This window comes from Callorhinchus milii, unplaced genomic scaffold (genome assembly GCF_018977255.1).
Source record: "Callorhinchus milii isolate IMCB2004 unplaced genomic scaffold, IMCB_Cmil_1.0 Scaffold2, whole genome shotgun sequence".
In the NCBI taxonomy this organism is placed as follows: Eukaryota; Metazoa; Chordata; class Chondrichthyes; order Chimaeriformes; family Callorhinchidae; genus Callorhinchus; species Callorhinchus milii.
The window spans coordinates 82,405,243-82,431,737 of record NW_024704743.1 but is presented as its reverse complement, the minus strand read 5'-3'; the positions used below and the strand labels follow the sequence as shown (position 1 = coordinate 82,431,737).

The window sequence follows — 26,495 nt, the reverse complement described above, 5'->3', positions numbered from 1 at the left end:
TGCTCTGATAGCCTCATCATCCTGGGCGACTTTAACCTGCACTTCACCCCCTCCTGCTCAATCTCCTCAGATTTCTCTTCCCTGCTCTCCTCGCTCAACCTCTCCCTCCACATCAACTCCCCCACTCACAGTCACGGCCACCCACTCGACTTGGTTACACCCGGGGCCTCAGTGTCTCGGATGTCACCATCACCGACAAGGCCATCTCCGACCACCACTTCATCTCCTTCACCACCTCCACCCCCCTCCCCACCTCCACCAGACCCACCACCATCTTCTACCGCCCCTGGAAGAAGTTACCCCCTCAATCCCTAACCGCTGCCTTGGAGTCCTCTGAACTCCTCTCCCGCTGGCCTTCAACCCTCACCGATCCCTCTTCTGCTCTCACCCTCCTCCACAACACCCTCTCCTCCACACTTGACACTCTTGCCCCTATCACCTCCCGTACTGTCTCCTACTCTCGCTCCTCCCCTGGTTCACCACCCACCTCCGCTCACTGAAGAGCCAGGTGCGGGCCGCTGAACGCACCTGGGTCAAATCTGGCCTAACGGTCCACCGACAAATCTGGCTGGACCTCCTCAAAATCTACCGCTCCACTCTAGCCTCGGCCAAATCGTCCTTCTACTCCAGGATAATCCTGGAGGCGAAGGACAACCCCAGGCTACTGTTCTCTACCACATCCCAACTCCTCCGTCCCCCCCGCCACCCCGCGCAGGTCATCTCCTCCAACCTTCACTGCGAGGAGATGCTGGATTTCCTTGAATCCAAGATCAAGGGAATTCGCTCCGCGGTCACTTCCCCTCCAACATCCACCCACCACCCACCCCTTCCCTCCCACACTCCGACTCCTACCCATCCTCCCCTACACACCTTCGTACCCGTTTCCCCACCCTCTGTCACCAAACTCATCCTATCCCTGAAACCCACCACCTGCTCCCTTGACCCCATCCCCACTCCACTCCTTATCTCCCAGCTCCACCTCCTTGCCCCACATATCACAGACATCGTCAACCTGTCCCTCTCCTCTGGCTCTATTCCCATTCCCTTAAAAACTGCCATCATCACTCCCACCTTAAAAAAACCCTCCCTTGATGCGTCGCAGCTATCAAGCTACCGGCCCATCTCCAACCTCCCCTTCCTATCCAAGGTCCTGGAATGAGTTGTCGCCTCCCAGCTGCGCTCTTTCCTCTCCAACCATTCACTATTCGAACCCCTTCAGTCGGGTTTCCGTGCTGCCCATAGCACAGAAACTGCCCTGGTCAAGGTCACCAATGACATCCTGACCATCTGTGACCAGGGCTCCCTCTGCCTCCTCGTCCTCCTCGACCTATCGGCAGCATTCGATACGGTCGACCACACTATCCTCCTCCACCGCTTGTCCTCCCACCTCAACCTTCAAGGCCCTGTCCTTGAGTGGTTTAGGTCGTACCTCTCCCACCGTCTTCACTTTGCCTCCACAAATGGTTTTTCCTCCGGCCCCCGCACTGTCTCGTGCGGTGTCCCTCAAGGCTCTGTCCTCGGTCCCCTCCTCTTCACCCTCTATATGCTCCCCCTTGGTGACATCATCCGCAGACATGGGGTTAACTTCCACATGTATGCGGATGACACCCAACTCTACCTTTCCTCCTCTACCCTCAACTCCACGACCACCGATGTCCTGACAGCCTGCCTGTCCGACATCGAATCCTGGACGAGAGACAACTTTCTTCAGCTCAACGTGCGCAAAGTTGAGGCCCTCCTGATTGGCTCACGTCAGCGCCTCCGCACCTCAGGCGCTGACAGCATCAGCATCCAAGGCTGCACTCTCCACCTCTCAAAGCCGCTCAGGAACCTCGGGGTTCTGTTCGACCCTGAGTTGTCCTTTCTTTCTCATATCCGCACCACAACTGGCACCGCCTTCCATCACCTCCGGAATGTCGCCAAACTACGGTGCTACGTCACCCCTCACGCTGCTGAAACTCTGGTCCACGCCTTTATCACCTCAAGGCTGGACTATGGGAACTCTCTCCTCGCCGGCCTTCCCGGCACCTCCCTCCACAAGCTGCAGGTCATTCAGAACTCTGCAGCTCGTGTACTGTCCCGCACCAGGCTTCGCGACCACATCACTCCCACCCTCGCTCGCCTCCACTGGCTCCCCATCCCCCAGAGGATCGAATTCAAGATCCTCACCCTCACCTACAAGGCCATTCACGGCCTTGCTCCCTCCTACCTCTCCGACCTACTATCCCCCTACCTACCTGCCCGTACCCTCCATTCCTTTGGCTCCGGTCTGCTCCACATCCCCCGCCCCAACCGCCCTACCATTGGTGGTCGGGCCTTCAGCCTTTCAGCCCCGAGGCTCTGGAACTCTATCCCCCAGTGCCTTCGCCGCCTCCTCCCTTTCCTCCTTCAAGGCCGGTCTCAAGACCTTTCTCTTTGACCGTGCCTTCAGCTCCCCTCTCGACTCTCTACCCCCTCCTCGCTCCCTCCCTTCCCTCCCCCCACCCTGACCATTTCCCCCCTGCTCGGGTCCTGACCCAACTGTACAGCGCCTTGGGACGTCCTCCCAACGTGAAAGGCGCTCAATAAATGGAATCTTGTTGTTGTTGTTGTTTTATATGGTGATTGTTGACTATGATGCTGGGAGAGACTCCCTTCCCTTTTTGAATAGTGCCCGAGAATCTTTTAACATAATAATAAATAAAAATAATCCTAACATTTGGTATAGTACCTTTCACATCATAGCATTATCGAATTATACAGCACAGAAGGAGGGCATTCGGCCCATCGTGTCTGTTCAGGCTCTTTGAAAAGAGCTATCTAATTCAATCCCGCTCTCCCCATAGCCCTGCAAACTTGTCCTCCCCAAATAATTATCTACTTCAAGGCATTGGAGACTTAAAAGTTGTTATCGAATCGGCTTCCACCACCCTTTCAGACAATGCCTTTCAGATCCGAACAACTCATTGTGTGAAAACATTTCTCCTCATCTCCCCTCTGTTTCTTTTAACAACTATTTTAAATCGGTGTCTTCAGGTTACCGACCCACCCGCCAGTGGAAATAATTTCTCCTTGTTCACCCTATCGAATCCCCTCATAATTTTTAAAACTTCTATTAAGTCTCCTCTTAACCTTCTCTGCTCCAAGGAGAACAATCCTAGCTTTTCTAGCCACTCCTCATAACTGAAGTCCCTCATCCCTGGTACCATCCTGGTAAATCTTCTTTGCACTGTCTCCAATGCCTTGAAATCCTTTCTAAAGCGTGGTGCCCAGAACTCAACACAATACTCTAGCTGAGGTCTAACCAGTGTTTTTATAAAGGTTCATTATAACTTCCTGACTTTTATCCGATATGCTTTTTTAACAGCTTTATCTACCTGTCCTGCCACCGTCAAATATTTAGTTATATGAACCCACAAGTCTCTCAAAATGGAAAATACTGCAGATGCTGGAAATCTGAACCAAAACAGGTCGCTGAGAACACTCAGCAGGTCAGGCAGCATCTATGGAGAAAGGAAAGTGAGTCAACGTTTCAGGTCCACGATCCTTCATTAGAACATCAGAATTGTTCTGACAAAGGGTTATGGACCCAAAATGTTGACTCACTTTACTTTCTCCATAGATGCTGCTGACCTGCTGAGTGTTTCCAAGTCTTTCTGTTCCTTCACCCCCATTAAAATTCTACCATCAGCTTATATTGCCTCTCCTCATTTTTCCTCACAAAATACATCACTTTGCATTTCTCCACATTAAACTTCATCTGCCACCTGTCCGCCCATTTTACCAGTCTGCTGCTACCCCTCACTGTTTCCTAGCTTAGTATCATCTGCAAACTTGGAAATTGTGCTCCCTGTACCCAAGTCCAGGTCATTTATTTAGATCAAAATACCAACCCTTGGGGGCACCACTGCACATTGCCCTCCAGTCAGAAAAACAACTGTTCACCACCACTCTCTGCTTTCTGTCTCCCAGCCAGTTCTGTATCCATGCTGTCACTGTTCCTTCAATACTGTGGGCTTCCAGTTTGCTTACAAATTTCATATGTGGCACTTTATGAAACACCTTTTGAAAATCCAGATAAGCTACATCGAGCAATTGATACTCTCTTTTGCTGAAAAATTCCCACTCTCACCAAATTCTTTAACAGAATTCTCACTCTGATCCACCTCACTCAGTTTCCTCCTTAAACCGCTGGGCTCTCTGCTCAAGTGAGGTTCTCACAAGTCTTCTTTAAATGGGACTCAAACAAAAGCACACAGTTTAGACTGGTCAGCAGATATTTTAATCCCCAACACCGGGCTTATGATTAACTGCTTATACATAAGGTCGCCCTAACCCTAGAAAGGTTAGATTTTTCCACTCTTTGCTGAATGACATAAACAACAGCAAAATTACATTTATAGAGTGCCTTTCACATCGGGAGGACGTCAGGGGTCAGGACCCGAGCATGGAGGAGGAGTGGGGTAGGGTGGGGGAAGGCAGAGAGGTGGGAAGGCAACCGAAGGCACGATCGAAGAGGAGGGTCTTGAGACTGGCCTTGAAGGAGGCAAGGGAGGAAGCGAAGCAAAGGGACTGAGGGATTGAGTTCCAGAGTGTGGGGGCAGAGAGGCTGAAAGCCCAGCCACCAATGGTACGGTGGGTGGGGCGGGAGACATGGAGCGAGCTGGAGCCCGCTGAACGGAGGGAATGGGCAGGTTGTTAGGGAGTCAGCAGGTCAGAGAGGTAGGAGGGGGTAAGGCCATGGATGGCCTTGAAAGTGAGAGCGAGGATCTTAAATCCGATCCTCTGAAGGATGGAGAGCCAGTGGAGTCGGGCGAGGGTGGGAATGATAGGTTCACGGAGCCTGGTGCGTGAGAGTACATGAGCAGCAGAGTTTTGGATGATCTGCAGCTTGTGAAGGGAAGAGTTGGGAAGGCTGATGAGGAGGGGGTTTCCATAATCGAGCCTTGATGTGATGAATGCGTGGGTGAGGGTTTCGGCAGCCTGAGGGGAGAGGCAGTGGCGGAGTCTGGCAATTTTGCGGAGGTGGTGGTAGGCAGTGCCAGACATGGTACAGATGTGGGGGAGAAAGGACAGTTCAGGGTCAAACAAGATATCCAGGTTCCTGACTGGCTTAGTGAGGTTGAGTATGCAGCCGTGGAGGCTGATGCTGCCAGTGCCCGAGGTGCGGAGGCGCTGGCGCGAGCCAATCAAGAGGGCTTCAGTCTTGTTGACGTTGAGTTGGAGAAAGTTGTCCCTCGTCCAGGACTTGATGTCGGACAGGCAGTCGGTCAGGACGCCAGTAGTGGGTGGGTTTTGTGGATGACCACCTGAACAGGCAGACAAGACCTTGGTTTAATGTCTCATCCAAAGGATGGCACCTCTGACAATGGATCACTCCCCGAGCACTCCATTGGAGTTCAACCTAGTCTATGAGCTGAAAGTGGAGCTTGAATTCATCCTGACAAAATGAATTAAAAAACAGGAAAGTTATACAGAACACAGAAATGTGTCCCATATTCAAAATGTGACAGTGCCATCCTTTGGATGAGATATTAAACCAACATCCAATTAAACCAACATCCAATCCGCCTGTTCAGGCAACTAGAGTTATTAGATTAACCTCAATAAACTATGGAGTCAATGATCAGAAAGGAAGTGGAAGATTACCTATATAAAACTAAACTTATAAATGACAGCCAATGGGAGTTCAGAAATGGTAGGTGTTGTCTCCCCAGGCTGTACAGTGTTGTAGTAAGGCCACCCAGAATACTGCATAAAGTTCTGGTCACTGCAAAATCGGGGGCCTACCCAGACCATAGAGGCAGTGCAGAGGATGCCATGAGGATGATCCCCAGTCTTAGAGGAATGAGCTATGATTAGTCAAACTAAGGTTTTCCAGTGTTGAGAGAAGATGACTTAGAGGGGACCTCATAGAGATGTACAACATTTTAAATAGGATTGAAAAAGTAAATCCAGGACAAAACTTTAGGATGCACCAATACAGGAGAACAAGAGGACATAGGTTTAAAGTTGCAAGGGGCAATTTCAGGACAGATAGCAGGAAATGTTTCTTCACCCAGAGATTAATTAAGGACTGGAAAAGGTTGCATGGAAGAGTGATTGAGCTCAGGACACTGGACTCATTTAAAAAGCAGCTTAATGCTATGATGGGAGCTTAGGGAGATACTCTGGAGTGATGAGATCAGATGGGCCAAAGGGCCTTCATCTGAACTCTTGTGACCAAGGGAATGTTGCACAGCAAATGGAGTTTCACTGACATTGCATAAAAGTAAACAATGATACAGTGCAATCATGTCATAGGAGATACAGTTGTAGGCGTATTAAATACATGGATGTATGAATGAAAAGAATGCAATGCTACTGGAAATACTGAGGTGGAACAGCTAATTGCAAGTGAGGTAATAAGGAGATTACTGTTAAGTTCTGTTAACATATTAGGGTTTCAACATTTCTCATTACTTAACCTTAATACCATTTTCCCAAAATGTAAGGTCTTGAATTTTTTGGAGGAAAATGCGTTTATATTCTGCTTTCATTTAGAAGTGAACTTTCAATAGTTCTTTTACGACGGTGTTGAAAATTGACTTCTAAATTAAGACAGAATTTAAGAGTACTTTCCATATTTTCCTTGATCTTAAATATTAAAGTGATGGTTAAGCCTAAGTATATGAGACCATTCAGGCCAGAGAGTCCCATATCTTGTAGAAAGTAAAGTTATCTCAATAGGTGGTAATTCTCTTATATATATTCCAGAGATTATGTAATTTAAGGCCTCCACGATGTTACCAGCATAAAGGGCACTATACAAATGCAAATTGTTGATGTATTTTTTATTGACATGAGTATGATACGGTACAATAATCATCCTTTACTAACAAAACACCTCAAAAGTGTCTTTCATTGGGATTTACTGCTAAATGTAGTTACTGTATATTTAAACGTGACAGACAGTTTGTGCACAATAAGATCCACAAACAGGCAATACATAAATACATTTATGTGGAGGATTGTTGGCCAGGACACTTCTCTTTTCGTATAGTATCATGAGATCTTCCAGACTGATATATACAGTATTCCAAAAAGTAACTACCCAGCCTACATCTTATAATCTAGGTTTGTAAAGGAATAAGTGAAGAGAATCACTTGGTGAGAACTGAATGTTTTAATGATCTCAAAGTAGCCTATTCCACCATGATTCACTGAAGTCAGTAACACAATATTCAGGGCAAGCAATTCTGAGTGCATTGTTCTAGGTAAAGAGTTTTGTGATTATAGCACTTGTGGAAACACCATCTCAATTCTGGGTCTTGTGAAATCAACAAGATAGGAAAAGCCTTTTGTTTTAAACTTCCCACTTAAAATGAATCTGCTTTTTGCTCACTTTGAAATGAGGCACTACGTTTGAATTGTTAAAGCATTCCTTCTTTTCTTAATTTTAAATTTAAGAATTTACACTTTATTTTTTACTATAGAGCTCTGAGATTTACTGTCTTAGCCAAATAGTTCATTAACATTTAATTAAATCATTTTATTTTCAACCATCGCAATCCTCCACATAAATTAATCAAAACACTTTCCTACTGGATTCAGTACATTTGAGAGGAAAAACACTGGTGTCCCAAAGATCTACACTCCCCTTACTGAATATTATGTTAAATGGGCCACCCCATCATCGTAGATTTTTTTGTTGGCTGTCAAAAAGTTGAGTTGTAAGCCCATCTGAGCTATCAGCCCATCCCTATTTATCAACAATGAGATACTTGTCTGCACAGCCTCCTTCAAAGTTCCTTGGAGGTCAGAAATAGTTAAGGCCATTCTGCAACTGAAATGAGCTTGCACATGTGCAAGATTGCTTCAATGCTGCACTACAAGTAAGTGTGGCAGAATGCAAGCAACAGCACCTTCAGATTACTCTGGAACCATTCTGCAGTATTTGACCTGCATCATCCTACAATATGCAATATTCCAGGGTAAATCCGCATTGTGTCCTTTGGTAGACAGCAGTCCAAGTAAGCATGCTAACATACTAATACCTTAAATTTACATATAACCTTAGAATATGGGCAAACACATGTTTATTGCCGCAGTAGGCCTTATTGCTGTAACCATGAGAATAAGCAGGTTTCAGTAATTTACATAGTAATGTAGAATATGTGTGACCTTTTAAGCCATCTGTAATTCTGTTTTAAGGTAGTGTTGTCCATTAAAAGTTTTTATATAATGACAATTTTTTTTCAATATTGAATAGCAAATCTTTACCTTTTAAGTGGTTGGACTTATTTATTAAAGGTACTCGGTCAAATCTTACCCAACAAACACATTTCCACTGCACACATTTGTAATCCAAAAACTACCTATTGCTATTTCAAATTCAAGCTCTTACTTACAAAATATCCAGCACAGGCTGGGAAAATTGACCAGTTATGAAAATGCAACATATAAACATTAACTCTGACAATTTGTGCCTCTGAGGATCTCACTTGGTGAGAACTGAATGTTTTAATGATTTCAAAGTTGCCTATTGCAACATCATTCACTAAAGCCAGCAAGACAATATTCAGGGCGAGCAATTTTAGGTAAAGAATTTTGTGATAATTTTTTTTAGTACTTTAGATGCATTGCAACATTTTCATATGTACTGTAGATGTACTTGGGATTTGTCAATTTGTTAAGTTTAAATAACTCTACTGAGTGTTTTGGTTTGATGACTGGCTTTTGACTGATATACTGTTTGCCGTCTGTCAGGAAGTAATTCCTCGCTATTGGTGACATTTGTGATGTGTTGTGTGGTTTCCCTCTCTGAGTGGTGAGCACGTTGACCTCCTTAAAATTCATTGCTGTTCTTGGTGGCTCTTGGAAGTAGCGTTCAGCTGGCACCGAACGAGGAGGATCCATGTCCAAGAGAGAGTAGTGCCTTTGTTTCTGGCATGGAATGTACACCCTGCGCTCAGGAGTACCATTTTGTCTTGGGCTGGGATGACCATCACCTTTGCCACTTGAGAAGAGTGTTGATGGAAAACCTCTGGTTGGCTCGCTGCAACTCGACAGACTGCTAAAAGCATCTGACTGGGTGTTGTGGCTTTCTGGCCACTTGACATTTGAGTTGACCACGGGCACGGCTAAATTGTTCAGAACTGGGAAAGGCACTGTTTGAGTAGTGGAGCTGAACTCACTGACTGGCTTAGACTGAGCATAGAGCCTGCGGAACTCAGTGTCGAATAGTTCAACGATGTGTCCTGAGAAAATGGTCACAAAGTTCCTGTGAACTTGATCTGACAGCCAAGTAAAACTGTAAGAGAGAAGCCGTCAGATCAGATAAAATGTCAACGGCATTCGATATTTTATTGAAAGTAAAATAATTCTGCATTTTGTGAAAAAGTAAGTCCATAGTTTGGCCTAGGTCTATTTATTACATTAGTTTTGAAATTTGTAATAATCATTTCAAACTCTATAACAATAACATCTATGCATATGCCTTTGAAATAGTTATCCAGGTATAGTGTTGATGAGACAGCCTGATCTTATTGGCGTGCTACATAGGATAATTTATGATATTTGTTACGGGATTTCTTAATCCAGAATCCAAGTTGCACAAATGGGAACCCCTTTCTGGTAAGTGGATTCCCATGCCATCCGGAACCATGAGAAATATAATTCAAATTTAGATTTATATTGTGCCTTTCATGACCCAACTTGCTGGAAAGTCTAACAACAACAACAACAACAACAAGATTGTATTTATAGAGCGCCTTTCACGTCGGGAGGACGTCCCAAGGCGCTGGACAGTTGGGTTGGGATCTGAGCAGAGGGGAACTGGTCAGGGTGAGGGGAGGGAAGGGAGAGACGAGGAGGGAGTAGAGAGTCGAGAGGGGAGGTGAAGGCACGGTTGAAGAGAAAGTTTGCAACTGAGCTGTTGGCAGGGGGCAAGGGGGTGGGGGAAAGAGAGGTGAAGGAGGGGGGAAGATGACCAAAAGTGTGATCAAAGAGGAAGGTCTTGAGATGGATCTTGAAGGAGTATATTGAAAGGACTACAGGATAAAATCTCCCTCAAAGCCACCTGAAGGGAGTTTCTCTCTCCTGGGGTCTTGGTGGTCACTTTATAATACATCCTGTGAAGAGTTTTGAAATGTTACAGCAATGAGATAAGATGCTTTATTAAAATGCAAGGAGTATTGTTATTATTATGTATCTGCTTCCAGACCAGGATTCCTGGGGATCAATAGGAATTCTGATGGGATTCTTCATTAAGAAATACTGCAAATGAAACCCCTTAAACGCTTACTGCAAAAAAATATATTTATTTCCTCAAAAAAGTATATTCAAAATATGCCTATGTGTCGTGCATTTTTTTAAGATTGACTGATTTTTAAAAATATCTCCTGAAGCTTGGGATACCATTGCTTTCATATGGCAATTTTTTTTTTGTAATTTTTTATTTATAATTGATTTTTTTACATTCATAAAATAAACAAAGCAAATATATAATGAGAATCTTGCATTTGATATAGCACTATTGATATAGCACCAAGCATTTCACAGAATGTACTGTAAAGTGCTGTGACTATGTGCATTTTATGGGTGAATGAGGCAGCCAATCTGCACAAAACATTAATGAATTAAACATTAGCAATGTTGATGGGATGCAATTCCAAGGCATCGTTTCTATTCTGTATATTAGGGCTTGTTAAAGGTGGAAACAGTTCTAAATGTCACAAAGCCTGGTTGTAACTATTTTATCATTCAGCCCCTTATTCAGTTATGGTTATTAAGTCCATCCAGGTTTTGCAAAACACCTCCAAACTACTCAAGACAACAACAACAACAAGACTACATTTGGATAAGCCCTTTCACGTTGGGAGGACGTTCCAAAGCGCTGGACAGAGTATAGCATTTCAGACCTGAGCTGGGGTTGGGAGGGGAGGGGAGGAGAAGGGGGGTGGCCGATGGCATGGTCGAAAAGGAGGGTCTTGAGGTTAGGAGGTCGCAGAGGTAGGGTGGGACGAGGCAATGGAGGGCTTTGTATGTGAGTACCAGGATCTTGAACTGGATCCTCTGAAGGATAGGGAGCCAGTGAGCTGGGGTCACGGAGTTTGTGCGGGAGAGGATACGGGCTGCAGAGGCGGGATTTGAAGGAGGCTAAGGAGGGGGTGAGGCGGAGTGATTGGGGGATAGAATTCCAGAGGTTGGGGGCAGAGTGGCTGAAGGCTCTCCCGCCAATGGTGGGGCGGGTGGGTTGGGGACGTGGAGCAGGCCGGAGCCGGCTGAGCGGAGGGAACGGGCGGGTTGGTAGGAGGTTAGGAGGTCATAGAGGTAGGGTGGGGCGAGGCCATGGAGGGCTTTGTATGTGAGGACCAGGATCTTGAACTGGAGTGGGGGAGATGGAGTCAGGGAGTTTGGTGCGGGAGAGGACACGGGCTGCAGAGATCTGGATTATCTACAGCCTGTGGAGGGAGGAGTTGGGAAGGCCGACAAGCAGGGGGTTTGCATAGGTGAGCCTGGAAGTGATGAAGGCATGGACAAGAGTTTTAGTGGCCTGAGGGGTGAGGTGCTGGTGGACTTGCGATGTTACGGAGGTGAGGGAAGGCAGAGCAGGTCATAGCTTGAATGTGGGGAAGAAAAGACAGTTGAGGGTCGCTCTGAATCCAGAAGGGCATTTGGTTTCTTAATATAAGTTGAGAGGCCTCATCTTCGATTAAGACAGGTGGGCAAAAAGAAAAAAAAAATTATATATATATATAAATATGCAGAATATATAATAAATGTGTATGTGGAAAGGAAAGAGGAGGTGGCGGTCAGTTGAAACAAAGTAAATATTCTTATGACCAGATGAAGGGGTTTATTTCCTCCCATCTAAAGGGAAAGCCATTTTTATTTTTTTAAATTAACATTAATTTCTGAAGAGAACGTATCATCTGATCAAGTCTGTTTTTCTGGTTCAGTTTGTGTCATTATTATAATCCTGGCTGTGTTTCTATACCACACTGTATATAAAAGGTAAGAGAATGAAAGACATTTGTTCTCACATTAAAGGTCTGAACTTACCTGTATGAACCTGCAAACACATGTACACAGTCTATGATGATAAATTTTTCATGAATTTGCCCTAAGAATTTTTTCCCGGATTTTGCACAGTATATATCACCAGACACTTTTCGAACCCCTACATTCTGTAACATACAAAGGGAAAATGCGCAGTTAGTAACTGGAAAACCAAAGGTGGTTTAAAGATTTTAAACAAAATCACAACAATAAAACCAATAACTTGCATTTATATAGTGCCTTTCACATCTGGAGGACATCCCAAGGCACCCACAGGCAACTCATTATCGTCAGCTATTAAAGCTGTGCCCAAAGTCATTTACAGTTTGTAGTCAGTAGTAACATATAGATTATTTGTCATAATGTATACATGCTAAGGCCAAGTGTAGAGGCCAACAACAAGAACTTGCATTTATACATCGCCCTTCATGTAGGATAATGGCTTGGAGCGTTTTTGAGGAGCCCGAGCTGGCAGTAATCCAATGCTAGTCTAGTTGAAATGAATGAACTCAACAACAACAATTTTCACTTGAATAGGGACTTTCACAGCGAGAAATGTTTTACAAAGACAGAGTGGGAGTCTGAGCTGGGTGAAGGTAGGGAGTAGGGAGGAGATGACTGAAGGTCCAGTCAAAGAGAAAGGCTTTTCAATAGAATTTGAAAGCAAAAGGAAGGGGTTGAGGCAGAAGGATTTTGAAGAGACTTCCTGAGGGTGGGAACTGCATAATTTGGACTATATGGCAAGGTACTACAACAGGCAATGCTTATAGCCGGTAATTCACTAAATGTGAATGGGTGGATGGATCAGCTGTTTTATTACTGATAGATCTTTGTAATCCACATGTATAAAACCCTATAGGCCTCAGTCTTTAATAATATCATAGAGGGAGGGGAATGTGAGCTGAGATGCATTTATACATCATCCTTCATGTAGGAAAGTCTTACAAACAAACGTGAAGTGATTGACCAATTTCATTTGGGGAATTGTTGGCCGGGACACTAGGAGATACTCCCTTTCGAACCGTGTCATAAGATCTTTAATGTCTACCTGAAAAGGCAGATGGGATGATTCAACTGAAGACAGTATCTCCATCAATGCAGCACAGCGTCGGAGTATGAGTCTAGATTGTCTGAGTACTGCACAAGAGCTACCAACTGAGTCAAACTGAGCTCCCATGGAGATGAAAAATACATTGTGGCACTGATTGCATAGCTGGCCTGAACAACTCTCCCCTGAATGACTTTGGTGCGGCCTCAAATCAACAGCTTTTCCTCAAACAGGAAATACTGGAAACGCACAGTAGCTCACTCAGCAACTGAAAGGAAGAGCTCGCACCTTACAGCGTCTTATCACATCAAACAACTCAAAGCACCTCACAAGTAATTGTAGTACTAGCAAGGGTAGCAAGTACTACCATGGAGTCCTGTAGCTCAGTGGTTAGAGCACTTGCTTTGCAAGCGAGAGACCTGGGTTTGATTCCCGGCAGGGTGAAACCTTGGGCAAGTTTCCTTACTCCACACGCCTGATAATAATCCCTCAAGAAAAAAAACAATAATAAATTGGTCACTTCAATCCACGACTGTTTGTGGGACACTGCTGTGTGCAATTGGCTCCCGCGTTTCGCCCACAAATATACAGTCAATTCACTTTAGGGTGGAACACTGATGGTTACCTGAAGTCCTGTAATTTTGCCATATTTTAGCACCGGAACAGACCAGCACACAAGATATCTAGCCAGTTGCATTCATACACAGATATCATTCCCATTAACAACAAATCAAAACTGTAATGAAGCACGTTATAACAACCACTTTACAGTATATTCTGTGACGTCTAGAAGATGTGAAAAGCGCTATATCAAATGCAAGGATTATTATTTTTAAGAGTTTATACAGTCAAAGAAAATAATTGGTTAGAGTTTTCGCTGCTGTTACTTCATATTTCTTTTATAATTATTATTGTACAAGTTACCCTGCCTTCTATAACAGCTCTCCTACTCTCGATCCCTCCAACCTCACAAATTTCAGACCCATCTCAAACCTGCCATTCCTGGCAAAGTTTTGGAATGCGTGGTTGCAAATTAACTTCACTCACACCTCTCTCTCCACTCTTTACTTGAATCCCTCCAGTCTGGTTTTCACCCTGTCCACAGCACAGAGACAGCGCTCGTGAAAGTAACAAATGGCGTCCTCTCTCTCTGTGTGGCCAGGGTTCCCTCTGCCTCCTCATCCTCCTGGACATCTCTGCCATGTTCGACATAGCCGACCATGCCATTCTCCTCCATCGCATCTCCTCCCACATCCACCTGAGTGGGACCGCACCAGCCTGGTTCGAGTCCTACTTAATAAACCGTCAACAATATATCTCACCAAATGTTTTTCCCTCCCGCCCCCATCCGGTCGCCTGTACCCAGAGCTCCATCCTTGACCCTCTTCCTTTCCTTATCTACATGCTCCCTCTCGGCGATGTCATCCGCAGACATGGGGTCAGCTTCCACATGTATGCGGATGACATCCAAATCTACTTCTCCTTCAGGTGTGACTTCCAGTCCACTGATGTCCTGTTAGCTTCTTTGACGGACATCAAGGCTGGATGAGCGCATATTTCCTGCAGCTGAATTGTCGGCAAGATGGAAGCCATACTTTTTGGCTTCCATGAACGTCTTCTCTCCTGTGGGTCTGAACTCCTCAACCTCCCCAGGCTCTCGCTCATACCTGTGCACAACTTCATTGTCAGGTTTGATCTCCAGCTTTCCTTTCTCCCCCACATCTGTTCCCTGACACAAAAACTTTTTCCCACCTACGTCACATTGACTGTGTCTGTCCGTACCTCACAACCAATGCAACTGAAACCCTCGTCCACACCTTCGTCACTTCCCAGTTGGACTATTCTAATGCCCTCCTCGCTGGTCTCCCCAGCAACACCATACACAAAATTCAATTAATTAAATCTCTACTATCTGGATACTCATACGCACAAAACTCTGTACCCCCATCACACTAGTCCTTGTCAGACTCCCCTGGCTTCCAATTACTGAATGGATCAACTTCAAGATGCTCTCACTTGTTTTCAAATCCCTTCATGCCCTCGCACCGCCCTACCTATTCGACCAGCTTAACCCCCACTCCACCACCCGCTGCCTCTGCTTGGCTGGCTCCGGCCTCCTGTTTGTCCCCCAACCTCTCTGCTCCACCAACGGTGGCCATGCCTTCACCCACTACATCTCAAAACTCTGCAACTCACTTCCTGAATCCCTCCGCCTTATCCACCTACCCCCACCCCGCCATTCTGTTTGATCGTGCTTATGGTCACCTCCCCACTCCCTCTCCCCCTGTCTCAGGGTCAGACTCTACCACTGTCCGGGACACTATCCCATGTGAAGGGCGTTATATAAATGCAAATTGTTGTTGTTGTTGCTGTTGTTATTTGTTTTATAATTATTACTATACAAGTATAAGCAGCCTTCTATAACATCATATTATTTTGTGCCAATTAAACCAAGGCAATTATCTTGTCAGCTCTCTTCAATCATTATTATGAGAAAGCATATGTACATCTCTGTTACACACCCTCATACTAGTGGAAGATGGAATTTGTCCCCATTTCCCAATGTGCATACATTCCTCTGCGTGGCTGTGGGTTGAGTTGATGTTCATGGTAATTAACAAGAGCTATTAGGTAAAAAAATATTTTTGTAGCACATTATCTCTTTGTAGGCAAACTCAGGAGCCCACAAATAGGTATGAGGTGAATAACCAGTTGATCTGTAGGATTGTTGGGCCGGACATTTGGAAAAACCTCCTTCTCTTTTCCAATGATGTCATGGAATATTTAATGTCTACCTGAACAGGCAAGTGGGACCTCAGTTTAATGTCTATTCCAAATGAAGGCTTCAGCAATGCAGCACTCCCCCAGTACTACCCTGGAATGTCAACTTAAATTGTGAGCTGAAGTTCCGATGTCAAGGTGGAACTTATTGCCTTCAAACCCGGAGGCAACAGTGCTAACACCTAAGATGAACTAAGGGTGGAATATTTTTTTCTCAGTCAACAATGAATAGGGGAACAATTTACGCTAGGAAAATAAGGGAAATATCAGAGCAAGGAACAACAACAACTACAACTTGCACTTATATAGTGCCCTCCATGCAGGGTAGCATCTCAGAGCGTTTAACAGTGGCGGAGCCTGACTCTGAGCCGGGGTGAAGGTGGAGGTGGCTGCAAGCACGGTTGAAGAAGAAAGTTTTCAGGTGGGACTTGAAAGAGGGGAGAGAGGAGGCAAGGCATAGGGATTGAGGGAGATTGTTCCAGAGTATTGAGGCGTAGTGGCTGAAAGCGCGACCTCCCATGGTGGGGCGTGGGGACGAGCAGGCGGCCAGTGCCAGTCGAGCAGAGGTGCAGGGTGGTGGATTGGGGACTGAGGAGGAAACTACTATGTTTAGTGTCCAGTGCTAGAATACATGTGCACAGTATTTGCATTGTCACTTCTACAGCATCGACAGTGTGGAGCATTGCAGAACACCCCTTCTAGACGGTTCTGCCATATAAAACTTTCTAGCGATGTGCATTGGCTGAAGACAGACTAACTTCAGTCTACAGTCCAGGTTTGAAGACATCAAGGAACAGGTGCAAACCATTCTAAGGGGGGGAGGGGAACATCCAGAAGTCATGAGCCATGTTGGGATCCATAATGTAGGAAAAAAGGTCTGAGATCCTACAGGGAGAGTATCAGAAGCTAGGGAAAAAACTAAAAAGTAAGACCTCAAAGGTGGTGATCTTTGGATTACTCTCAGTGCTTCATGCAAGTGAGTATCAAAACAGCAGGATCAAACACATGAATGCATGGCTGGAGAAATGGTGCAGAAAGGAGGGTTTCAGGTTCCTGGATCATTAGGATCAGTTCTGGGGCAGGTGGGACATGTACAAAGTGGATGGGTTACACCTAAACAGGGCTGGGACCAATGTCCTCGCAGGGAGGTAACTCGTGCTATAGGCAAGGGTTTAAATTAATTTCGAGGGTGGAAGGGAATCAGGATGTAGCATTAAAGAGGACAAACAAGTTACATAAGGGCTGTGAGAGATGAATAGCAATGTAAATCTTTGCATTTGATATTACGCTTTTCACATCTTCTAGACGTCTCAAAGCGCTTCACAGATTAGACTATAAAGTGAATTGACTGTATATTTGTGGGCGAAAAATAAAAATAATAAGGAGTAATCCAGAAAAAGGAGGGATTAGATGGGGGAGAAATGCAGAAAAGACTAAGTCGGTCTTGGAGTGCATGTACATAAATGCACTGAGTGTGACAAATAAGGTTGGTGAGCTTCAGGCTCAATTTGCCACATGGGGTATGATGAGGTGGCAACAGAGACCTGGCTCAAACAAGGGCAGGAATGGGAGCTGAATATTCCTAGCTACGATGTATTTAGGAGGGATAAGGAAGGAAAAAAAAGGAGAGGGAATAGTGGCAATATTGATTAAAGACATGGTTACGGCCCTGGAAAGGAAAGATGTGCGAGAGGGTCAAAAACAGAATCTATTTAGTTGAAGTTAAGGAGAAGAAAAGGAGCTGTTACTCTGTTAGGTGTATACTATAGACCACCAAATAGAGGCTTATAATAAATGTCAGGTCCAAAATACAGAAATTAATCAAATAGAATATAGAAAGTACTGAAGAGAACCGAAAAAGGAAATAAGAGGGGCAAAGAGATTGTATGAGAAAAGATTGCGGGCAATATAGTGAACCCTAAGGTATTTTATAAGCATATAAAGAATAAAAGGTGGGTCCAATTAGGGACCAAAGAGGAAATCTTCTTGCGGAGACAGAGGGCATGGCTGACGTACTGAATGAGTACTTTGCATCTGTCTTCACAAAAGAAGAGGATGCAGCCAATGTCACAGTATCGGAGGAGAGGGTAGAGAAATTGGATAAGATAAGAATAAACCAAGAGGAGCTGCTAAAAAGGCTGACGGTGCTCAAGGTAGATAAGTCACCTGGTCCAGACGGGGTGCATCCTAGGTTATTGAGGGAAGTAAGGGTGGAAATAACGGAGGCTCTGGCCACAATCTTTCAATCCTCCTTGGACACTGGGGTGGTCCCAGAGGACTGGAGGGTTGCAAATGTTACTCCCTTGTACAAAAAGGGGCAGAAGGATAAACTTGGGAACTACAGGCCAATCAGCCTAACGTCAGTAGTGGGGAAACTTCTAGAGATTATAATCCGGGACAAAATAAATTTTCATTTAGAAAAATATGGGTTAATAAAGGACAGCATGGATTTGTTAAAGGCAAATCATGTCTAACAAACCTGAAAGTTTTTTGATGAAGTAACAGAGACGGCGGATGAAGGTAGTGCAGTTGATGTAGTTTATATGGATTTTCAAAAGGGGTTGATAAAGTGTAATTTAAGAGACTTCTAAGCAAAATAGAAGTCCACGGTATTAAAGGGACAGTGGCAGCATGGATACAGAACTGACTGGGAGACAAAAAGCAGAGAGTGGTGGTGAACGGTTGTTTTTCTGACTGGAGGGAAGTGTGCAGTGGTGTCCCCCAGGAATCAGTATTGGGACCACTGCTGTTTTTGATTTGTATAAATGACCTGGACTTGGGTATAGGGAGTACAATTTCCAAGTTTGCAGATGATACTAAGCTGGAAAAGTAGTAAACAGTGAGGAGGATAGTAGCGGACTGCAAATGGACGTAGGCAGACTGGTAAAATGCTGCCATAACACGTGGCAGATGACGTTTAATGTGGAGAAATCCAAAGTGATGTATTTTGGGAGGAAGAATAAGGAGAGGCAATATAAGCTGATGGTACAATCTTAAAGGGGGTGAAGGAACAGAGAGACCTGAGGGTTCATATAAGTAAATCTTTGATGGTGGCAGCACAGGCAGATAAAGCTGTTAAAAAAGTATATGGGCTAAAAGTCGGGAAGTTATAATAAACCTTTATAAAACACTGGTTAGGTCTCAGCTCGAGTACTGTGTTCAGTTCTGGGCCCCACACTTTATGAAGGATGTCAAGGCATTGGAGACGGTGCAAAAGAGATTTACCAGGATGGCACCAGGAATGAGGGACTTCAGTTATGAGGAGAGGCTAGAGAAGCTGGGATTATTCTCCTTGGAGCAGAGACGGTTAAGAGGAGACCTAATAGAAGTTTTAAAAATTATGAGGGGATTCGATAGGGTGAACAAGGAGAAATTATTTCCACTGGCGGGCGGGTCGGTAACCTGAGGACACTGATTTAAAATAGTTGTAAAAAGAAACAGAGGGGAGGTAAGGACAAATTTTTTCACAGAGCGAGTTGTTTGGATCTGAAAGGCATTGTCTGAAAGGGTGGTGGAAGCCGATTCGATAACAACTTTTGAGAGAGAAGTAGATAATTATTTGGGGAGGACACGTTTGCAGAGCTACGGGTAGAGAACGGGGGTAGTGGGATTGATTTGGGAAGCTCTTTTCAAAGGGCCAGCACAGACACAATGGTCCAAATGGCCTCTCCTTCTGTGCTGTATAATTCTATGATTCTATGATTCTACATTACAGAGAAGATGGAGTCAGAGACGACTGAAACAAGATTGAGACATGTATGTTGAGCTGAATACTGTGGTATTTAATATAATTTGATTTATAATACCTACTTTTTTATTCATAAACTCAAATTAAATGTTCATTTTAGGGTTTAATATTTTTACTGTGCCAGATTTCATGAGGAATTAATTAAATAGGTATCACATAAAGAAACCCAACTCCATTTGTATTTGAGTACAACTTCTATGTTGCAGTAGTGCTCTACTGAATCTCCTCTTGTAGCTTTATGCTGAGAATTAGAGCCAAAGCCAAACTAAACTAATTTCCTAGCCAAATTACAAGTTTGTGATCAGGCATTATAATAAACCCTGAATTTTGCATGTTTTCCTACTTTTAAAGTTTGTTTTCAGGTAATATACAAACAACTGTTAACTTCCTGATCATCAGTTTGGTTCCTTCTCTATTAATCTAACTTAGTCAGAATTATGTACAGCATCATTCTTTATTTTGTCCCCTACAGTTATCTTCCCTACATAACTAAAGGGGTTGATGCATTAGTTTGTAGCACTCTTGCCTCTAGGTCAGAAAAGTATGGGTTTGAGCCCCATGCCAGGACTTGTTTTTCTACTTAAATGGGAATTATAATAACTTTAGTAATAATCCTTGCATTTTGTATGATGCCTATACTGTCTTTAGGTGCTTCACAGGTAATTCCAGCCAAAGTGTAAGGACTTTGTATTTGTAGACACAAAGCAAAGCCACAAATAACAATGAATGTTTAATTTATGTGGAGGTTTGTTGGCCAGGATACCAGAAGAAACTTCCTTCTATTTTCAAATAATGAATTGGGATCTTTAATGTCTATCTGAACAGACCTTGATTTAATGTCTCCTGAATGACAGCGCCTCTGACAAGTAAGAGTTCCTCCAGCACTGCCCCAGAGTGGATTGTGAACTCAAAGACCTGACAGGCTGACACATCTAACGGGTACCTGGTCTTCACACCAATGTGACCAAGCAAGATAACAGAGATCCAAGAAACCAGAGGGTAGGTGCCACATACTACTACTGTAAAGTACAAACCTTACAAAACCTTATAAACCTTGTCCCAAACCCTTGGGGCCGCTCAGTTTAAACTCTGAGTAACAACATTGATCTTGGATAGAATCTTTGCTTTGTTATTTGCTCCCAATTAGAGTTTGAGCTCCCGAGAATATTGCCAGCAGCTTTGCTGTTGATGTGCTGTACATTTTGTAGTATTGAAGTAGACTAGTTCAACCCATGGTTAATGAAACAGCCTACAAAAAATTACAGTCTACACTTTACAGTAAATCCTGTGAAGGCTTTAAGACCAGGTGTGAAAGACGCTATATCAAATGAAAAAGGATTATTATTATTATTACAGTAACAGAACGTACCTTTAGGTGGCTGTTGTCAATCTTGAGTTTCTTGCACATTTCGCTGAAATATTTTACAGAGCTCTGGTCCAACAACAAGTAAACTATGACACCTCGTTTGTTGGCTGCTTCGAGTATATCACAGAAGATGTCAACATCGGTGAAGATGTCCATCACAATAGCTATTAACTGGGGAAACGGGTGGGGAGAATCATTAGCTCTTAATTCACATTTGGTCATAAAATCTAAGGTGCCAACCTTTAGCTGAGCTGTTAAACCAACATTTTGTCTGCCTGTCCAGGTGGATGTTAAAGATGCCATGGTACTATTGTATTCGAAAAGAGAACAGAGTATCTCCTGGTTTCCTGACCAACAATCTGCTAAATCAAATTGGTCAGTCATTTCAGGGCTGTTTTTGGTACATTGCTGTGCACAAATTGGTTGTTGTGTTTGCTTAAAAAATACAGACACTGCGCTTCACAATATATCCCAAACATAAAAGGAGCAACATCAAACGCTAAGGATTATTATTATTATTATTACTGTTAAGCCTGATCTTGGTTAGCCTGAAAGCAACATCTACTACACCCTTTCCAGAAAACAACACTGGATAGTGATCTGAGACCTAAGATTTCTAATGGTTATAAAATGTAAGATTGTGCAGTTCGTAAATTCAACTTTTGCCAGTTAGTTTCCTACTGTTTTTGAAAAAACAATCCAGGAAACTGTTTCCAAATTATATTTGCATTTAAGAATTTTCTAAAACTCAATCCGATCTTAAATTTTAAGGCAATGATTTAAAGACTGAGACAAAGAAGGCTTAGAAACCCCCTCCTTACCCCAGTGATTGCTGAGGCAAATTATAGAGGCCCAAGCCTCTGGCCTGATGGATAACTGCACAGATTAGGATTCCGAGCTACTACAAATCAGCTAAAAATGGCATAGCAGGTGTTGACATTTCCGGTTTTTGATTGTTTCCTACACCGATCAATCTAATTAAACATTATGCAATGAAACAAACATGCACATCTGATGAAACAAATGTTTGGTTAAATCATGTAACATCGAAGCTAACAGCAATTTAAACAATTGTTATAATAATCATGATATATAATAATATAATAATTCTTGCATTTGATATAGCGCTTCTCACAGCTTCTCGATATCTCAAAGCGCTTCACAGGATAGACTGTAAAGTGAATTGACCGTATATTTGTGGGCAAAATGCATCAGCCAATTGCGCACAGCAGTGTCCCACAAACAGTCATGGATTGAAAATAACCAATTTTTTTTTGTTGTTTTTTTTTTTTGGAGGGATTATTATTAGGCGTGTGGAGTAAGGAAACTTGCCCAAACTTGCCCAGTTTATTATTATAATAATAAATATCTTTGAATTTGATATTGCACCTTTTACATCTGGAGGCTGAGTCCTCAGTAACTGTGCTCCTATTTGTGTAACTCACTGCTTCAATGCCTCTATGATCATGTACCTCGCTGACGCTCCCTGCAAGGGCTTATACATGAAGAATGATCAATTGTGTGTCACCCTGTGCCACTCAGTTAGTGGCACCCTCGCCTCTGAGTCAGAAGATAGATAGTAGGTTCAAGCCCCCAGGGTGGGACTTTGAACCCATATTGTCCACGTGGACACATCAATGCAGTGCTTAGGGTGCTGCAATGCTCCATTGTTGGATGTGCCATCTTTTGGATAAGACATTATACTGAGGTCCTGTCTGCCTGTTCAGGTGGCTGTTAAAGATCTTGTAGCACTATTTGAAAAGAAAGTTTCTCCTGGTGTTCCGGCCAGCGATCTCCCAAATAAAATTGGTCACTTACTTCATGGCTGTTTGTGAATTATTGGTATTGCTGTGCGCTGGTTCAACCACAAAATACAGTCACTCTATAGCATATTCTTTAAAGTGCTTCAAGACGTCCTCGATATGAAATGTAAGGATTATTATTAATATTATTAAGAAACCTGTGGAACTATTTTAGCCTGAGTCAGCGCCTCCAGGACAGGCTGGGAAAACATTGATTGTAATAAGGACCTCATCCTAAGATTAAGGTGGGTGGAATCCTGATAAAACCAGCTGTGCGTGTTATTTATTTTCTTAAAAAAACATACCTCTAGTGATTTCAAAATATGAATAAATCTCTGTGTTTAATGTGCCGCTTATACATTTACTAGAACTTCCCGTCTGATATTTGATCTACATGCATCGTTTATTCATTGCATTCGGGCTTACGATCTCTCTAAGTACCCATAATTTGCTGCTTCTTTTAAGTGTACACCTTATATTCCCAGAAACAGAGGAGAGAGGAGAATGAAAGAGTGAGCACTCACTCCAGCAGACACAACAACAACAAAATGACATTTATATAGCTCCTTTCACGTGGGAGGATGACCCAAGGTGTTGGACAGATGGGAATTTCGGACCTGAGCTGAGGGTCGGGGTGGGGGAGGGGTGGGGGGGCGCAGAGGGAAGCACGGAGGGTCTTGAGGTGGGTCTTGAAGGTGGCGAGGGAAGGGCCGAGATGGTGGAACTGCGGGATGGAGTTCCAGAGGGTGGTGCAGAGTGGCGGAAGGTCCGCCCGCTGATAGTAGGGCGAGCAAGGGGACGTGAAGCAGGCCAGAGCCCGCTGAGCGGAGGGAGTGAACAGGATGGTAGGGGGTTAGGAGGTCGCAGAGGTAGGGGGGAGCAAGACCATGGAGGGCTTTGAAGGTGAGGACAGGATCTTGAAATGTATCCTCTGTGATGGGAAGCCAGTGGAGTTGGGCAAGGATGGGGGTGATAGGGTCACGGAGCCTGGTGCAGGAGAGGACACGGGCTGCAGAGTTCTGGATGATCTGCAGCCTGTGGAGGGAGGCGTTGGGGAGGCCAACAAGCAGTGAGTTTGCCTAGTTGAGCCTCGATGTAATGAAGGCGTGTATGAGGGTTTCGGCGGCCTGCGGTGTGAGATAGTATCGGAGCCGGGTGACGTTGCGGAAATAGTTATTCAATGCCTCCTAATCTGATTGCACATTCCCGCACAGAGGATTACTTTAGAGAAACACATTTACCTCGGTTGCCTGGCTGATGTACAGGCGTATAATATCTTTGATGTTGTGGGATTTTTCAGTCTGAAAGAAAACATTGATGTTTGAGGGTCCCTTCAGGTAGTACCTTTTATCAGACATTGGCCAGCCTTGTTCTAGCATGGGGCCATGGCTCTCCGAGACCATTGGCAAGTAGGTGGCAGACAGGTTGGAGGAGAGATCTGTCACCTCAAGCTGCTTTTGTGCTTCTTCCTTGTTAGTCTCCTCCAGCTGCTGACCATCCTTGGAGTTCCTGATGATGTACTGGATCTCTAAAGGAGACAGAAAGTCCACCTCACCCTCCTCAGTCAGCACGTTGTGGTAAGCCTCAGCCCCACTATCCAGCAGAGCATCTGTAGCCAGTCTTGCGCTTTCACTGTGACTCAGGTCCAACCCCAGTGCAGCTGCCCACTGGTTTTTGATATCTTCCAGCCGTCTCTTGATTTTCCCAACGTTCTTTTGCCAATACCAGTCTGTTTTTACATATTTGTGCATCTTCGTCCCGAATTCTTGCTAAAGATGGCTCCAGGTAATCTTGCTCCTGCATCTCAGTGCTGAGCTGTGCTCAGAGCTGCTTTAGTACAGGCAGATCAGCCCTGGGGGCTCCAGGGTGCAGTTGGGAAGGTACTGCCCTACCTTCAGGCAAATACAGAATGGGAGGTAAGCATTTCTCGCAGCAAGTGTCATTTTATATCAATCAAAACAGCATCTGGTTTCATAAGTAAATGTTTTGGGGTTTTCAAAATGTGTGACTTATACAATCATAGGAAGTTACAGCCCAGAAATAGGTTATTTTGGTCCATCAAGTCTCCCTTAGTCTTTATAATAATAATATTAATCCTTGCATTTGATATAGCGCTTTTCACGTCGGGAGGACGTCCCAAAGCGCTTCACAGAATATACTGTAACGTGAATTGACTGTATATTTGTGGGCGAACGCGGCAGCCAATTGCGCACAGCAATGTCCCACAAACAGTCGTAGATTGAAAATGACCAATTTAATTATTATTTTTGGTTTTTGGAGGGATTATTATTAGGCGTGTGGAGTAAGGAAACTTGCCCAAGGTTTCGCCCTGCCTGGAATTGAACTCAGGTCTCTCACACAAGCCACCAAGTCTAACCCCACTCTCCTACTCGCTCTCCATATTCTTTAACATTCTTCTTTTTCAAGCATCTAATTAATTCCTATTCAAAAGAATCTTATTTTTTTGCTGCAGAAGAGCTCCAGGTGATCTTCTCATGGCTGTCACTGATTCCACTTCCTGGTTAAGAGTTCGGACAAGATCACGCTTGGCTGTGACTCTTGCGAACACTGACTGTCTAACCTCCCATTGGAAGGAACGGTCCTAAAAGATGTGAGAAAATGTCAGTGGAACGGAACAGTAATTGCGGAAATGCACTACCAATTAACTAGGCTGACCCATTAAGAATAGTGTCATGGGATCTTTAATGTCCACCTGATCAGGTAGATGGGACCTTGGTTTAATATCTTATCTGAAGGACGATACCTCCAACAATGCAATACACCACCAGCATCACATTGGAGTGTTATCTAAAGACTATATAAATTCAGGTTCTGATTTGGGGCCCTGCAGCAAAGTGGTAGGGCTTGTAGTAAATTAGCAAATAACATTTGAATGTCTGAAGCTTGTCTGAAAGGCTGTCCGTGATTTTGAGTCCCTGCTTTAATGAAGCATCAGAGTTGGCAGGACTGCACCAAAACCTACCACTCAGCCCTCACCTCAGCTAAGTCATCCTTTTGTTCCCAAATCATCTTGGAAGCTAAGGACAAACCCAGACTCCTCTTTTCTACCATTAACTAACTCCTCTGTCCACCCTCCCATGCCTCTGCCATCCTCTCCTCCGACCCTAAATGATGGCTTTTCTCGAGTCCAAAGTCGGGGGGATCTGCTCTGCCACCTCTAGCCCCTCTACCGCCACCCCGTCCCCATCTCCCACTCCTCTTCCAGCCCCACCATTCCTTCCTGCACATTTTTAACCCTATCTCCCCCTCTTCGCTCACTTCCATCATTTCCGGTGTGAAACCCCCCACCTGCTCCCTTGATGCTATCCCTCCCCCTCTCCTGACCTCCCAACTCCCCCTCCTTGCCCTCCTACTAACAGACCTTGTTAACCTCTCCCTGCCAACTAGCACCATAACCATCCCCCTAAAGGAAGCCTCAAACACCTTCCCTTGACCCATCTCCGCTTTCTAACTACCGCCCCATTTCAAACCATCCTATTCTTTCCAAGGACATGGAATGAGTCATTGCTTCCCAACTTCGCTCTTTCCTCTCCCAGCATTCCCTCCATGAACTCTTCCAATCTTGGTTTCATGCTGCTCACAGCAGGTTAAGGTGACAAATGACATTCTGTCCACCTGCGACCAGGGCTCTCTCTGTCTCCTCATCCTTCTCGACTGCTTTCGATATTGTTGACCACTCTATTCTTCTGCACCGCCTCTCCTCTCACC

At 44.4% G+C, this 26,495-nt stretch overlaps 2 protein-coding genes across 2 annotated transcripts in view; one reads left to right on the top strand and one right to left on the bottom strand.

Annotated features, from left to right (window-relative positions):
- Window positions 1-3,407, top strand: part of zgc:101716 (uncharacterized protein LOC492784 homolog) — a 29,202-nt gene extending 25,795 nt beyond the window's left edge. The window contains exon 6 of the mRNA XM_007900556.2: window positions 3,347-3,407. The gene's annotated coding sequence lies outside the window, so the exon portion shown is untranslated. The remainder of the gene's footprint in view (window positions 1-3,346) is intronic.
- On the bottom strand, window positions 21-24,517 carry LOC103183232 (protein FAM83A; the record flags this gene model as incomplete). Its single annotated transcript, XM_042347002.1, has 5 exons — window positions 24,008-24,517; window positions 20,968-21,135; window positions 12,025-12,149; window positions 9,152-9,271; window positions 21-36 (listed from the first exon to the last, which is right to left on the bottom strand). Coding segments are annotated over exons 1-5 (939 nt in total), but the record flags the coding sequence as incomplete, so codon positions are not given.
- Between the last annotated feature and the right edge of the window lie 1,978 nt (window positions 24,518-26,495).